Raw genomic sequence first — 14,863 nt, 5'->3', positions numbered from 1 at the left:
ATACAGAGATGACAGCCCAGTGAAAGAGCGGGTGCTCAGAGACCCCGTTTTCTATCTGAAGTTGTTTGAGAGAATATCTGAATTTCACAGAGCCTTGGTCCACCTCAGAGTGGAGAGCCAGTATAGTATAGAGGTTAGAGCAGGGGTCCCCAGCGTGATGCCCATGGACGCCGTGGTGCCTGCCGACACCTTTTCTGGTGCCCACCAAGTGTTTTTAGAAAGTGAGTGGGGCCAGGTAGGGCTTTTGCCCAGCGGGGCTTCTGATTGACTATTGGAGATTTGATTGACTGTGCATATTTTTGAAAACGTTGCTTTGGCAGGAGCTGCCGCCACAGCACAAGGATCTGCACTGTGATACTGAAGTGAAGCTGTGGCAACCATTTTGTGGCTGCCTCCGCCTCCCGCGACAATTATTTTGTGGCTGCACCCACCGTGCCATGTCATAATTCCGAATGTGCCCACAGGCTCAAAAAGGTTGGGGACCCCTGGGTTAGAGTGTCACTAGGATATGGGAGGCCCGGGTTCTAGGTAGTCCCCACAAATCAGTTGCCCATTATGTGACCTTGGGCCAGTCCCACTCTCTCAGCCTAACCTGCTTCTAAAGTTCTTGCAAGGCTAAAATGGAGGAGGGGGGTGATGTCCATCACTCTGAGTTCCTTGGAACAACGGTGGGATTAAAGTGTACTGCATAGGTAGCATTTTGAATATTCAGTCCTGGACTTGAAGGGATTTGACAGTTCTTGGGGCATGCTAATACCCATTGCCCCCAGACAGAGGGGGAAGGAAAACAACAAGCACCATACCGACAGGAATAAAAATGTAACAATAATCTAACCCACATGTACGCTGTCAATTGTTTTAAAGGTTTCTGATTTTATGTAATTGTTCGCAATTGTATTGCGAACCACCTTGATGACCAGATGTGGTCAAAAGGTCGTTTTTTTTTTTTTTAATCTTCTAAATAGATAATAATGTACCCATTTTTTCTCTGTAGTTTCAAAAAATCACCTGACAAAATCAAAACGAGGGAAGCAGCTAGGTTAGAGCCCTTCTTTCTGGCAAGCAGTCTTTCTGTGTGCTAGTGGCTGTCACCGTATCTCCTGGCAGTGAACGCCATAAGCTGATGGTGTGTTGTGTGAAGAAGTCCTTTCTTTCTTGTTCGTCCTGAATCAGTTGCCAGTGAAATTTAATTGGGTGACCCCCAAGTTCTAATAGAGAGGAAGAGGGCAAACACTTTGTCTTAACTTTCTCCACATCGTGTATAATTGTATTCATCTATCCTCCTGCCTTCCCTGGATAGTCAGGATTGAAAATATATATAATTATGCATTCATTTCTCCCTCACTCTCTCTTCTTTCTCCCCTCCCAGGGTCTTTTATTGTATATTTATGTGTTCTGTCTCACAAGGCACTCATGGCAATTTAGTTTAAAATATTAAGGTACAAACAAGATAACAGTAAAACAGCTATAGTTTCAGGCTGTTAGTGCCCTGTTTAGGGGAGCTGACGTTGTGGGCACCCTGTCCTAGGCCTCTCCTTTATTGCTTTTCCCTCAGAGCACATAGGCCATTCTTTCAGGCTGTCGGCATGAACTGGTTTTATTTTAGTTGATTTATTTATATCCCACTCTGCCTCAGGGGCACAGTGTAGCTTGTAGCAGTTCCCCCCCCCCCCAATGTACTTCTATCCCTCACAGTCTCAATAATCTCATGTAATTTTATAATAATTTGACTGTTGCATGAATCTGAAGCCCCAGAGCTCGAATCCAGGTGTGGTAGCGATTATTGTCCTGACGCTTTGCCCAGATGGATCTTCTTTCCCAAGCCCTGGAGTCTGTTGGTGGCATAAGCTCTTTGGCCCAGGCTTCAATATGTGAATGTAGCAAGCTGTCAAAGCCTTAGTTTATCTTTGCTCAGTGCTGTCTGCTTAGACTCAGCAGTTCTCAAGCATCTCAGGCATAAAAGGGCCTTTTCTAACTTCTGTTTCTTCTCTGCCTTTCTCTTCTGGGAACACAGACTGTAAAATCCCCACTCTACCATGACGTTCATTGAGGAGACTTCGGGCCATTCGCTCTCCCTCAGCCTAACCTGCCTCACTGGGTTTACGTGAACACATGAAGCTGCCTTATACTGAATCAGACCCTTGGTCCATCAAAGTCAGTATTGTCTACTCAGACCAGCAGCGTCTCTCCAGGGTCTCAGGCAGGGGTCTTTAACATCACCTACTTGCCTAGTCCCTTTAACTGGAGATGCCAGGGATTGAACCTGGGACCTTCTGCATGCCAAGCAGATGCTCTACCACTGAGCCACAGCCCCTCCCCCCTTATAAGGATAAAATTTATTCATTCATCATACATTGATTTGTGTCCCACTTCCTCCCTGGTGGGGACAAGGAGAACCATATTTGCTTCCCTGAGCTTTTTGGAGACAAGGCAGGATAGAAATGTGATAAAGTTGCCACTGAAAGATGGAGCTTCATTGGGCTGCCCAAGCTGGTGTTTCTCTAGAACTTTCTCATGTCCTCGCTGCCTGAGGTTCTCTTGGTTTCCCCTCAGGTCTTTAAGTAGCCCCAAGAAAGTAGGAAAGGAGCTAGTCTCCTTCGGGCTATTAGTTGGTCAGTGTGTTCTGTTTTGTATCCTCCTCTTTCTTCAGGGAGCTCAGGGAAGCATCTGTTGGCAGTCTCTGGTAGGAGCTGATGCCGTGAGCTCCCTCAGCCAGGGCTTCCCTTCTATTTCATTCTCCTCAGGACACAGAGGCTTTTAAATTGTTGTTGCAGTTCTCAGTTGCATATTATTGATTGCCATCTTTATCATAGAGAATGCCGGGCTCTTTGCCAGAATCTGACCGCATTTCTCACACTTCAAAATGACAGCTGTGGGATTTCCAAGAGTATGACAATTTGACAGTTCGACATATTATGTGCGTAGAGGAAGGGGATGTGTTTGTGACATGGCTGGGCAGGCGTTCATTTGTTTATTTTTTAATTCCAGGAGGAGAATCTTATTGGGGAAAACCATTTAAAGATGAGTTCAGGCCCAACCTGTCTCACACAGGACGGGGTGTCCTCAGCATGGCCAACTCTGGGCCCAATTGTAACAAGTCTCAGTTGTAAGTAGCAACTTCCTCTGTGGAGTTGACCTCTACATCTTTATTCTTCCACTTCCCAACATATATAAAATTCCTTTCCGCTGCCACCAGCAGTGTGAGAGGTCTCTGCAACATAGGCTTGGCAGCTCTGGGTTGGGAAATACTTGGAGATTTTGGGGTGGAGCCTGGGGAGGGCAGGATTTGGGGACGGGAGGGACCTCAGCAGGGTATAATGTCCTAGAGTCTACCCTCCAAAGCAGCCGTTTTCGCCAAGGGAACTAATCTTGGTCATCTGGAGATCAGTTGTAATCCCAGGAGATCTCCAGCCACTATCTGGAGGTTAGCAATCCTACTGCAACACCATTGCCAACCTCAGCCTTCTGCATGTGTGAACCTGGCCTGAGTTACTAGCAAGAGGCACAAGTGTGGAAGCAGAGTGCTAACGCTGCATGGCTCAATCTTTTAAATGCTTTGGCGTTTGAAAAAAAATTGGTAGGTTCTGTAATGTACTAGTATGATCTGTCTTTCCCCCCCACCCCTCCAGCTTTATCACATTCCGCTCCTGCGCGTACCTGGACAAGAAGCACACAGTGTTTGGAAGGTAAATAGAACAATGTCATTAAGTTATACGTGCAGTTGCCCTGTGTACCTTGATAGCAGATAAAAGGGCCTGGGCATTTTACAAGTCACTTTGAAGCAAAAATCTTGAAAACTGTTTTCGTTCTGATGGATCAACTTGGTGGGCAAACGTGATATTTCCTCTCTGTGTGTTCATTGTTTTTTTTCCTGTTCACATAGTATAGTGTTTGTATCATCTTTCTTCTTTTCCGCTGTTTTGGAAAAGATGTTTGGGATTTTCAAAGGCAAAGCATCTGGGGTACTGGGAAACCAAAAATCAGTAATATTCAGTAATAGTAAACCTATTCTAGTGCTGCTTCTTGTAAAAATCTGTTTTTCTCTAGACCTGCAGGGACCCACATGCCTGTATTGCAGGAAGATCCAAAACATACTCTGGGAGTTTGTTTATAGATTACTTATTTCAACGATCTTTACCCCTCCTTCACACCGTTTAGGTCTTCAAGGCAGCTTATGAATAGGTTTCAATAAAATTGCTTTCAGTCCCAGAAATGGTGGGCTTCCATATGTAGATTTTCCACCCTTAAACAAACTAGCAGATTCCCTTGCACTGGACCTTGATGGGCATGCTGGAGGGCGACACCCGTTGGCATTACCCTTCACTGACGATACCAGCTCAGCAAATGCTGGTGGGGCCAAGAACAAGCCCTCCCCAGAAACACTTGCCCCTGAGCCTGTTGGGGAGCAGAACGTTTGGGTTGGGGCATCTCCTGCCAAAGAGAGCCAGTGTGGTGTACTGGTTAAGAGCAGTGGTTTGGAGCGGTGGACTCTGATCTGGAGAACCGGGTTTGATTCCCCTCTCCTCCACATGAGCGGCAATCTGGTGAACTGGATTTGTTTCCCCACTCCTACACACAGAGCCATCTGGGTGACCTTGGGCTAGTCACAGCTGTCTCAGCCCCACCTACCTCATAGGGTGTCTGTTGTAGGGAGGAGAAGGGAAGGCGATTGTAAGCCAGTTTGATTCTCCCTTAAGTGGTAGAGAAAGTCGGCATATGAAAACCAACTCTTCTTCTTTTTCAAACAGCGCTTCCCACAAACTGCTGTCTTGTCAAATGGGCCTTGTTTTACCAATCACGTTCCAGCGAAATCATGAAAATTTTTATTAAAAATGAAATTAAAAATGAAAAACCATTTTAGAAATATTTTTGTTCTGATAGCTAAGCTTAGTAAATGCAAGCAGTACCTCCCTCGGGATGTTAATTGGTTTTTCTGCTTACACAGTAAAATGCCTGTATCCAGCTACACTGGTTAGCCCTGTTATGTTACCAGAAAACTGGCTGAATGTTTAGACTGTAAGCTTGGTGCACATACCTGAGGACTAGACTTAAAATGAGCATCGGTCTTTAAATAGTCACATTTCTAGGAACTGCCTGTCAGGCCCTTTATCAAGATGTGCGCATTAAGAGAAGGAAGTTGCAAAAGGTGAGGACGAGAACAGAAAAACAGGCTAGGCTAAATGGTTGTGCAGTCTGTTCAGTGAAGTTATGCAATTAAAGATAACTCTGTTTTTTGTATCCCACAGAAATTATGAGTCATAATCACAGTTCAGGGAGGGGGAGGTTTACCTGTCAGGGGTGCATGTGTAATCTCCACACCCGTTCACCAGTGTTTTGTTGTGCAAGATTAAGAATTCTTCCCAAATCTTGAGTTGTTGTTGTAATGGAGATCTTAGTGCAGGCCTGCAGAATGTTTCCATACTGTTTGGTCACAAATTCATTTGCAGCTAGTCCTCATGATTATATGATGAATACTTGATGCTCCAGCTGCTGTATTTTTTTTTAGAACAATCCCCTATTTTTACATCCCTGCTCCTATTTTGACATTTTGGAGATGTGGAACTGTTTAATGTTGGTTACTGGGTTGTTCTTCTAGTTTAAGCTACTTCTGCAGGGCCTCTAGAAGTTAGATCTCAGGGTGAGGAATGGATGCATCCTTTCTCTTGCCAATGCATTCACATGAACGCATGATACAGCGCACAGCCTAGATACTACAGCTGCTGCACTCCATTTTTGGTTTGTTTGTTTTTAAATTCATAGCCAGACAGGTGCTAAGAGAGCCAGTGTGATGTAGTGGTTAGTGTGTCAGACTAGGATCTGGGAGACCCAGGCTAGAATCCCCACTCTGCCTGGAAACTTGCTGGGTGACCTTGGGCCAGTCACACTCTCTCAACCTCACTGGGTTGTTGTGATGATAAACTGGAGGAGAGGGGAGCTCTTTTGATCCCCATTGGGGAGAAAGGCGGGATAGAAATGAAGTAAATAAATAAAAGGGAAACACAAATAAAATCCTTGCAAACACAGTTGCATACAGTTAAAACTAAGCTAGATTTACTGATAATAGTTGACAAAGATACCAGCAGTCCAGTCAACTGATGGGAGAGTTTCAGGCATCCTCGGATCAGTACCAGCAAGGATGGCGCAGGGACAAAAGGCCTTTAAATTGGTTTTTGAATTGTGTTCTGAGCAAGAGATGGAAAAATGCACAAACTTTCTAGCTGAACCTCTGCATTTATTAGATATGTCATAGTAGAACCTTCTGTGATGTGTAACAGTAGGGAGGGGATGGGGGCTGAGACAACTGTCCTTGACAGGAGAATTGCAGCGTTTTCAGCATTTCCCCGCTGTGGTCTATGAACCGCTGGAGCGTGCATTCGCTTAATGGCTTGAATCTCGCCATGCCAAATAGCTAAGCTTGACCTCTTCCTCTGATGAAAGAAGGCTTTTCCACTGGAGGAGGAACTGCTTCCATCAGAGGAAAGCTTCACACTTAGCAGAGTGGAGAAGGACGCAAGCTGGTGTCTCATTTAGAGGCTTGCAAATGTGAGAGGCATTTAATTTTAGCCTTCCCATTCACTGAGTACAAGAATTTCTGGAAGAGGCTTTTTTGTCACGTCGCTACTTCTGTCTAAAGGAAACAGTCTTTTCCCAACTGAAGACTGACGTCTTCATTGGAGGGCCCCGTTCGGATTCCATCAGTGGTTAGGATGGTGACTAAGTAAATGTGATGGTTCTCAGAGTGGGAATTGAGCCTCACTGTAAAGGTGTAAACAGCTACCCACCTCCCTCACGGGGTGTCTGTTGTGGGGAGGGGAAGGGAAGGTAAATGTAAGCCAGTTTAATTCTTCCTTAAGTGGCGGAAATAGCATATAAAAACCAACTACTACTACTACTCCTTCTTCTGGAGTTTTTTCTGGACTCCTCTGTGTAGAAAATACTTATTTTGTTTATTTAAATAATTTTTTAACCTCAGTTTCCCACCATATATGAGTCTCAAAGCAACTTACAAAAATCATCAGTATAGGACAAAATTAGCAACACACACAGAGCTGGTGGGTGTCCTCTGCCCCCTCTTCAAGGTCCTGTCGCTGCTTCCCAGGAGTTTCAGGCCTTGCACCATCCTCCTGGGTTGCTGTGGCCATTGTGCGGCTGCTGTTCGGGCTTGAAGCAGCTGCCGGGATGGCTGCAGAACAGCCGCAACCCAGGAGGCCTCGGAGGTGGACTTGGAGGCAGTGGTGCCGAGCCCGTGCTTCTGCCCAGATTCCTTCTCTGCCCACCTGCCTCCTTCACCTGACCCGCAGCAGTCTTTTGCCTGTGAGGACAGCCAGAGCACTTTCCCTGACCCGGCTGCCTTCTCTTCTGGCCAGGCCGGCAGGAGAGCCCCGCCATGACCCACAACCCTGAAAATACCGGACATTTAAATGTCCGGTATTGTGTCACTTTTCCCCCAAGACAGACAGTGAAGATACTGGGGCAATACCGGACACCTGGCAACCCTAACCCAGTCAAGGGTCTCTCAAGTAGCAGGTGCTGGAAAAGACCTTTTTCTGCACAAGGTCTTGGAGACCTACTGCGAGTCCAGGTAGACACCACTAAGTGAGATGGACCAAAGGTCTGACTTAGGCTTGCCAGGTCCCCCATCTCCTCCGGTGGGAGGTTTTTGGGGTGGAGGTAAGGCAAGATTGCGCATGTGGCCGCACCGACACGATTGCATCACTTCTGGTTTACACCTGGAAGTGTCGCATCGCAAGGGACTTTTACCACTCATACTAGGAGTTTGAGTGGTAAAAGGCCCCATGCGATGCGGCACTTCCTGGTGTAAACGCATCGCATGGGACCGTTTACCACTCAAACTCCCAGTTTGAGTGGTAAAAGGCCCCTTGTGATGCATTTACACCCGCAAGTGCCACATCGGAAGGGGCCTTTTACCACTCAAACTGGGAGTTTGAGTGGTAAACGGCCCCTTGCGATGTGGTGCTTCCGGGTGTACACCGGAAGTGACATGGTGCCGCAGGCAGGCGCGCGTGCTGCCCACTGACCCTCAGCTGGTCAACGGGCAGCCAGGGGGTTTGCCTGCCACCAACTGGCACTTGGCAACCCTAGTCTCTCGATATAAGGCAGTTGCATGTGTTCACATGCACACTTGAAAGCCCTAATCAATAGACAAGCCTAATAGTAACCCTGAAAAATGACTTTTCCAGTGCTACAAGACCCCTACGTCAATCTAAATCTTAAAAACTGTTTTTTCTGGTAAACACAAATTTGCGGAGCGGATGTCTGTTTTTTCCCCCTCGTGCAACAACAAGTTTTCTTTCCTTCCTTATGCTGTGTGTGTGTGTGTTTTTGTTTCTTCCCTAAAGCATGCCAGAAATAATTTTTGCATTGTCTTCTGAGCAGGAGACTGTTTACTTTTGTGTCACTGCCAGCACAATATGGCATAAGGTTTAATTGACATAATTTAGGAAGAGGGAAAACACACAAGTGAAAAGGGAATGTTCAAGACACAGATGTCAGCGGCGCCGAGAACTCGCATTAAAAGTAGAAAATAAATTTAGAATCTGACTCTTTTATAAGGTCTTGCGTAGTACATGTTTCCTTCTGGCAATGTGGCGTTCAGAACTAGGTAATTCCAAGTTGAAGAGCTAACTACCCATCATGCAAGAACATTTTCTTTAAAAAGGGAAAGCCGCTTAGGAATTCTGTTGGAGAGGAGCCATGTGGGAAAGGAGGTAACGGTGAATTGAATATTACCTTGGAATATCGATACAATTGGTGTAACTGGAAGGTCTGCTCTGTCTCAGTGGGCCAGAGCTGGTGTTTGTCTTTCACGTTGCTTCACTTACAGCCCGTTCCTGAGAAATGGGCGGGAAGTGCATAGGAGGAGGCGTGACCCCACCGCCAGCGTAAGTGCGCTCTTATTCCATGATAAGAGGCACTTACGCTGGTGGCAGGGGCGGTTCTGTCGGCGCCTGGGTGCTGCAGAACTGCATGCCGCTCCCCTGACTCTGCAGTCTCTCCGGGACCTAAATCCTGGTAAAGAAATGTGGCACTGGCGTTCATGGGGAACGTTCTTGGGGGCAGAGCTGACGGTAGTCAGCTTCCAAAGCCCCTCCAGCCTGGGAACGCCCCCTCCTGCAACAGCTTTGCTGCTCCAGGTTTTTCCTGGTGCAGCCTCACTGTTCTCTCGGAGGTGGAAATGCCCCATTTTCCTAAAAAGGCTTTTTTAGGCCTTTCGGCAGCTGGAGACCCTCTTTGGGGGCGCCACAGTGGCGCCTCGGCCATTCTGTCCCCGGCTACCAACAGGCTCAGGAATGCACAATTCCTACTTAGGATCTGATTGATTCCAATATTGATGAAAAATTTTGGATAGTGCCCCTTGTTATTTCTTCAGGGCTAGCATGGTATAGAGGTTAAGAGGTCAAGCACTCCTACAAACGAAACCTGCTGGGTGACCTTGGGCTAGTCACAGCTCTCTTCAAGCTCTCTCAGCCCCACCCACCTCACAAGGTGTTTGTTGTGGGGAGAGGAAGGGAAGGAGATTGTAAGCTGGCTTGATTCTCCTTTAAAGAAGGTAGAGAAAATCGGCATAAAGAAACCAATTCTTCCTCTTCTCTGTCCCAAAGCCAGATTGAAATGAGGGCAAGAGCAGATCTCGCATCATCCAGAAGAGTATTAGTGAGAGATGTATCAAATCATAAGTGTGCTTCAAGGGCACTTAGCAATGCAGGTTGCATATGTTAGATGTGGGTTTCAGTCTTCAGCATTAGAAAGGCATTTGTTGTAGGCTTGGTGCAAAGGCTCACCCCGAACTACTCCCCAGAGTTTTAATGTAGGATGTATTATTAATGACTTTTGTCATTTCACCCAGCCATATAGAGTGGTAAACCACACCAAATTCAAATAGAAATCGTAGCCTTTACCTTTTTTTACCTTTTATCCCTTAGAAGCTCCTTGATCAATTGATCTTGAGCAGCATATATAGAAATTGCACAAGACTCTTTCCTTGAATGCGTGGCTGTTGTTCCCGTCAGAAATTGGCATGAATTACTGTTCAATGTGGCATCCAGAAGAACTGTCAGATACTTAATATTTTATTAACGTGATTGAATTCATTAGTGCTGCAGTATACAGTTTTCTAACTGCATTTGTATGCTCATTTCGTATAATGAAAAGCATAATTGTGAGAACAAACTTTTAATCAATGATGCTGTACAGACAGGTACAGGCATCCTCTAAAGACAAGCAAAGGATGCTTTTTTCCCTTTTGTATCAACAGAAATTGATTTGATTTTTTTACTAAGATTCCTTTTGATCAGAGGACAGCTGAACTTTGAATATGTCCGACTACCCATATTAAGATTCGTTTGAAATGTGGTGTTGGAGGAGAGTGCTACGGATACCGTGGACTGCCAAAAAAACAAATCAGTGGGTTATAGATCAAATCAAGCCTGAACTGACCCTAGAAGCTAAAATGACTACACGGAGGCTATCGTATTTTGGTCACATGAGAAGACAAAAGTCACTGGAAAAGACAGTCATGCTAGGAAAAGTTGAGGACAGCAGGAAAAGAGGAAGACCCAACAAGAGATGGATTGACTCCATAAAGGAAGCCACAGCCCTCAATTTGCAAGATCTGAGCAAGGCTATCAAAGATAGGACATTTTGGAGGACTTTGATTCATAGGGTCGCCATGAGTTGGAAGCAACTTGACGCGGCAACACGCACACACCCATATTAAGATCTCCTGCTTCTCATTGATTGGTGATAGGTCCCCACTATATAACATTAGTTCTCCCAACCAAACTTCTAGCTCTGACCCTGAAAAAAATGTGTATTGCCTTTCACATGAAGTTTGATTTAGTTTACCCTTCCTTTCAGATTGTCTTTTCTTCTGTTGCAGAGTGGTGGGTGGTTTTGAGACTCTGACAGCGATGGAGAATGTGGAAAGCGATCCAAAAACCGACCGTCCCAAGGTAGACTTGCCTGCAAAAAAAAAGATGATTAGTGGGCAGAACTGATGGTTTGTTAGCTAGACTGTGTGGGAGTGAAGGCAGCATGGTATAGCCCGATCTTGTCAGATCTCGGAAGCTAAGCAGTGTAAGTATTTGGAAGGGAGACCACCAAGGAAGGCTCTGCAGAGGAAGGCAATGGCAAACTACCTCTGCTTCTCGCTTGCCTTGAAAGCCCCTTGCTGGGTTCACCATAAGTTGGCTTTGACTTGGCGGCACTTTACACACATAGAGATAGACTGTGTGTCATGATTGTTCATTATAAAAAAAAACTTCAGGAAAATGATACTTATCCAGTGGAGGATATCACAATAGTTTGTTGGTTTGTTTTCTCCTGTTCCCAGGAGGAAATACGAATCAAGTCAACAACTGTCTTTGTTGATCCATATGAAGAAGCAGATGCTCAGGTGAGGATGGGATTATCAACATAGGAGGGTTGCATGCAAACATTGCTCAGATCCGGAATTACTTAAAACCTTTTCGCCTGAGGTCTTCTCTCCCTTCTCCTCTTTGGATATATGGTTTCCCTGCCATAGGAGATGTGGTGGCAGATACATAGGTGGCTTTTTAAAAAAGAATAGTCGTCCCCCTGGAGGACAGGTTTCTCAAGGGCTGTTCAAAATGGAAGCTAAATGGAACATCCAGGTTTAGAGGTGCTGTATCTCTGAATGCCAGTTCCTGGGGAAGTTTAGAGGGGGAAGTCCTCCATGTTGCTTGTAGTGCCCAGGAGGCATCCATCTGGCCATTATTGGAAGAAGAATCCTAGAGCAGATGGTTCCAGAGTCCAGTCCAGCAGAGCTCTTCTTATATACTTCCTTTTCTTTAATCCTCCAAGAACAACATTCCCTTGCAGTCATTCCCTCACATTCCCTTACAATCAATGGCTTGGGAGAGCGTTACTTTAGCACTATGAACACATGAAGCTGCCTTATACTGAATCAGACCCTTGGTCCATCAAAGTCAGTATGGTCTACTCAGACTGGCAGCAGCTCTCCAGGGTCTCAGGCGGAGGTCTTTCGCATCACCTGCTTGCCTGGTTCCTTTAACTGGAGATGCCGGGGATTTAACCTGGGACCTTCTGCATGCCAAGCAGATGCTCTGCCACTGAGCCATAGCCCCTCTATCTATTTTCTGATCTGCACAGTGCTGGAAGCTGATTAGGAACAGGGCCACAGAACTGCAAAGTGCTCCCAAGTACTCTGCTTTGTGATAAGCGGGAGCAGCCTTAGTGATTCTGGGGCCTGGGCAAAAGTTTAGGACAGGGGCCCCAGAATCACTGCCACCACCACTACGCCTGCAGGAGCCAAGAAAGGGAAGGCCCTTGCCCTGTGCAAGGTGGGTGGGAGCTTTCACCAGAATCCGGATGCCTGAGCCCCAGACAGGGTGTGCATGAGCTGCTGCCATGGTGGAGCCTGCTGTTCTTCCCCCCCCCCTCTGTTGGGGGGCAGGGCTGTAGGCAGTCGACCAGACACAGAACGGGGCCCAGTGCAGCTGCCACAGTTGTCCATTGGCTAAGACCACCCCTGATAAGCTGCCTTTAGGGCTGGAACCGGGGTTGGAAAAGCGGGCAAAGAAACAGCAGACCTGTGTCTCCTTGAATTATGTCATGTTATTGTCGTGTTGTAGAGGGAAGCCAAGGGTGCCCAAGGCCACCCAACAAGCATATGGTTGAACTGTGAATCGAGCCAGGGACTTCACGGTTTGCAGTCCAAACTCATCACCAGGATGTGGTGATGGCTGCCAACTTGGAAGGCTTTAAGAGGGGAGTGGACATGTTCATGGAGGATTGGGGTATTCATGGCTACTAGTCAAAAGGGATACTATTCACGATGCATACCTATTCTCTCCAGGATCAGAGGAGCATGCCTATTATATTAGGTGCCGTGGAACACAGGCAGGATAAAGCTGCTGCAGTCGTCTTGTTTGTGGGCTTCCTGGAGGCACCTGGTTGGCCACTGTGTGAACAGACTGCTGGACTTGATGGGCCTTGGTCTGATCTAGAATGGCCTTTCTTATGTTGTTATGTTCTTATAACAGCTATGTTACAAAATGAGATACTAGCAAAAATAATTGTCCTTTCAGTGGATGGTGACCTGGGAGTGTATCATCCATTAAAAAAAAAAAATTCGAATCCTACACACTTCTGTGGCCCAAATTAAGTACCATATCCAAATTAACTAGATCTTTTTTCGGCAGGCCCCAGGGAAGAGGTGTGCAGGGTCCTCAAGCCTGGCCACCAGATGCCCTTCACAGCTTCATTCCACAGGCTTCTAAGCTGTCATTAGGCATTTCCACCACACAGTCTGTCTCTACCTCTTAAGGAAGAATCAAACCGGCTTAAAATCACCTTCCCTTCCCCTGTGAGGTTGAGTAGGCCTGTCCAGGCTGAGCTTACCTAATGTCAGTTGGGAGGGAGAGGGCAATCTACCTGATGAATGGGGAGATGTTCTGCAAGAGGCTAGGGGTTACGTACTGTGGGAAGCATCCTAGCTCTGGAGTCATGCGCGTAGCTTTCATTCAGTAGTTTTCCTTCAGATCCACTGGTGTTTTAGTCGAGGCGAGAGGGAGATCACAAAGTGTGGCGGTTCCTCAAGGGGCTTGGGAATGTTCAGTCAATCCTGCTTTTTGATTGGGCGTTCTCTGGGCCATTTGTAATATCAGATTTTGTACCTTTTAGAACATGATCCAGCAGTGCTTGTTTTCTCACAGGTTGCCGCGGAGAGAGAGAAGGCCCAGCAAGAAGAGGAGGCAGCGAAAGGGAAAACCAAAGTCGTTGTTCCAAAGAAAGAGCATCACACTCCAAAAACATACCGCGAGGGAATCGGGAAGTACATTAATTTGGCTGCGGCGTAAGTGCCTGGTGCCTTTTGCATGATTAACCTTGTGGGTGTGGATGTTTTTTTTCCGCACGGAACAATGAAGTTAATGAAGTGCCTGCTGTAATTAGACCCAGCTTCAGAGGGTACGTTTCAGGCTCTCTGCACTCGTATAGTAGCTGACTCTCAGCTGTGAGAGAGAACCTTAAAAAACACCAGCATCTGGCATCATGCGCGGCAGATCTGTCTCTTCCTTTTGGTGGAAAAAGCCCAGATTGCTCGGCTCAGAACAAAAGAAGAGTCCAGCGGGATCTTTCAAGGCTCCATCTAGTCCAGCATCCTGGTTCCCCCAGTGGCCAGCCAGATGACTCTGCAAAGCCCCCAAGCAGGGAATGGGCAACAGCCAGCGTGGTGTAATGGTTAAGAGCGGTTGTTTGGAGTGGTGGACTCTAATCTGGAGAACCGGGTTTCATTCCCCACTCCTACACATGAGTGGCAAACTCTAATCTGGTGAACCGGATTGGTTTCCCCACTCCTACACATGAAGTCCGCTGGGTGACCTTGGGCTAGTCATAGCTCTCTTAGAGCTCTCTCAGCCCCACCTGCCTCACAGGGTGTCTGTTGTGGGGAAGGGAAGGTGATTGTAAGCCCGTTTGATTCTTCCTTACGTGGTAGAGAAAGTCAGCATATAAAAACCAACTACTCTTCTTCTGCTAATATGGCCCAGAAACTCCTGTGGCTAATACAGCCAGCGTGGTGTAGTGGTTAGAATGTCAGACTAGGATCTTGGAGACCCAGGTTTGAATCCTCCATCTGCTGTGAAGGCTTGCTGGGTATCCTTGGGCCAGTCACACACTCTCAGCCTAGCCTACTTCACATGGCTGTTGTGAGGATGGAATGGAGATGGGGAGAACAATGTTGTAAGTTGCTGTGCATCCCCATTTGGAAGAAAAGTGGGTTTTTGGAGGGGGTTGCCGTCATGGTGCAACCAACCTATGGCGGCCCTATAGGGTTTTTGAGGCAAGAGATGTACAGAAG

At 46.7% G+C, this 14,863-nt stretch overlaps 1 protein-coding gene across 1 annotated transcript in view; it reads left to right on the top strand.

Moving 5' to 3' along the window:
• PPIL2 (peptidylprolyl isomerase like 2) overlaps positions 1-14,863 on the top strand; it is a 98,211-nt gene that overhangs the window by 79,299 nt on the left and 4,049 nt on the right. Inside the window, exons 15-19 of the mRNA XM_056859875.1 lie at positions 2,989-3,106; positions 3,630-3,686; positions 10,901-10,973; positions 11,354-11,416; positions 13,719-13,858. Of these exons, the coding sequence (XP_056715853.1) occupies positions 2,989-3,106; positions 3,630-3,686; positions 10,901-10,973; positions 11,354-11,416; positions 13,719-13,858 (451 nt within the window). The remainder of the gene's footprint in view (positions 1-2,988; positions 3,107-3,629; positions 3,687-10,900; positions 10,974-11,353; positions 11,417-13,718; positions 13,859-14,863) is intronic.

Source organism: Euleptes europaea, chromosome 13 (genome assembly GCF_029931775.1).
Source record: "Euleptes europaea isolate rEulEur1 chromosome 13, rEulEur1.hap1, whole genome shotgun sequence".
NCBI lineage: Eukaryota > Metazoa > Chordata > Lepidosauria > Squamata > Sphaerodactylidae > Euleptes > Euleptes europaea.
Note: the sequence above shows the minus strand (reverse complement) of the source record. Positions and strands in the feature narration are given on the sequence as shown.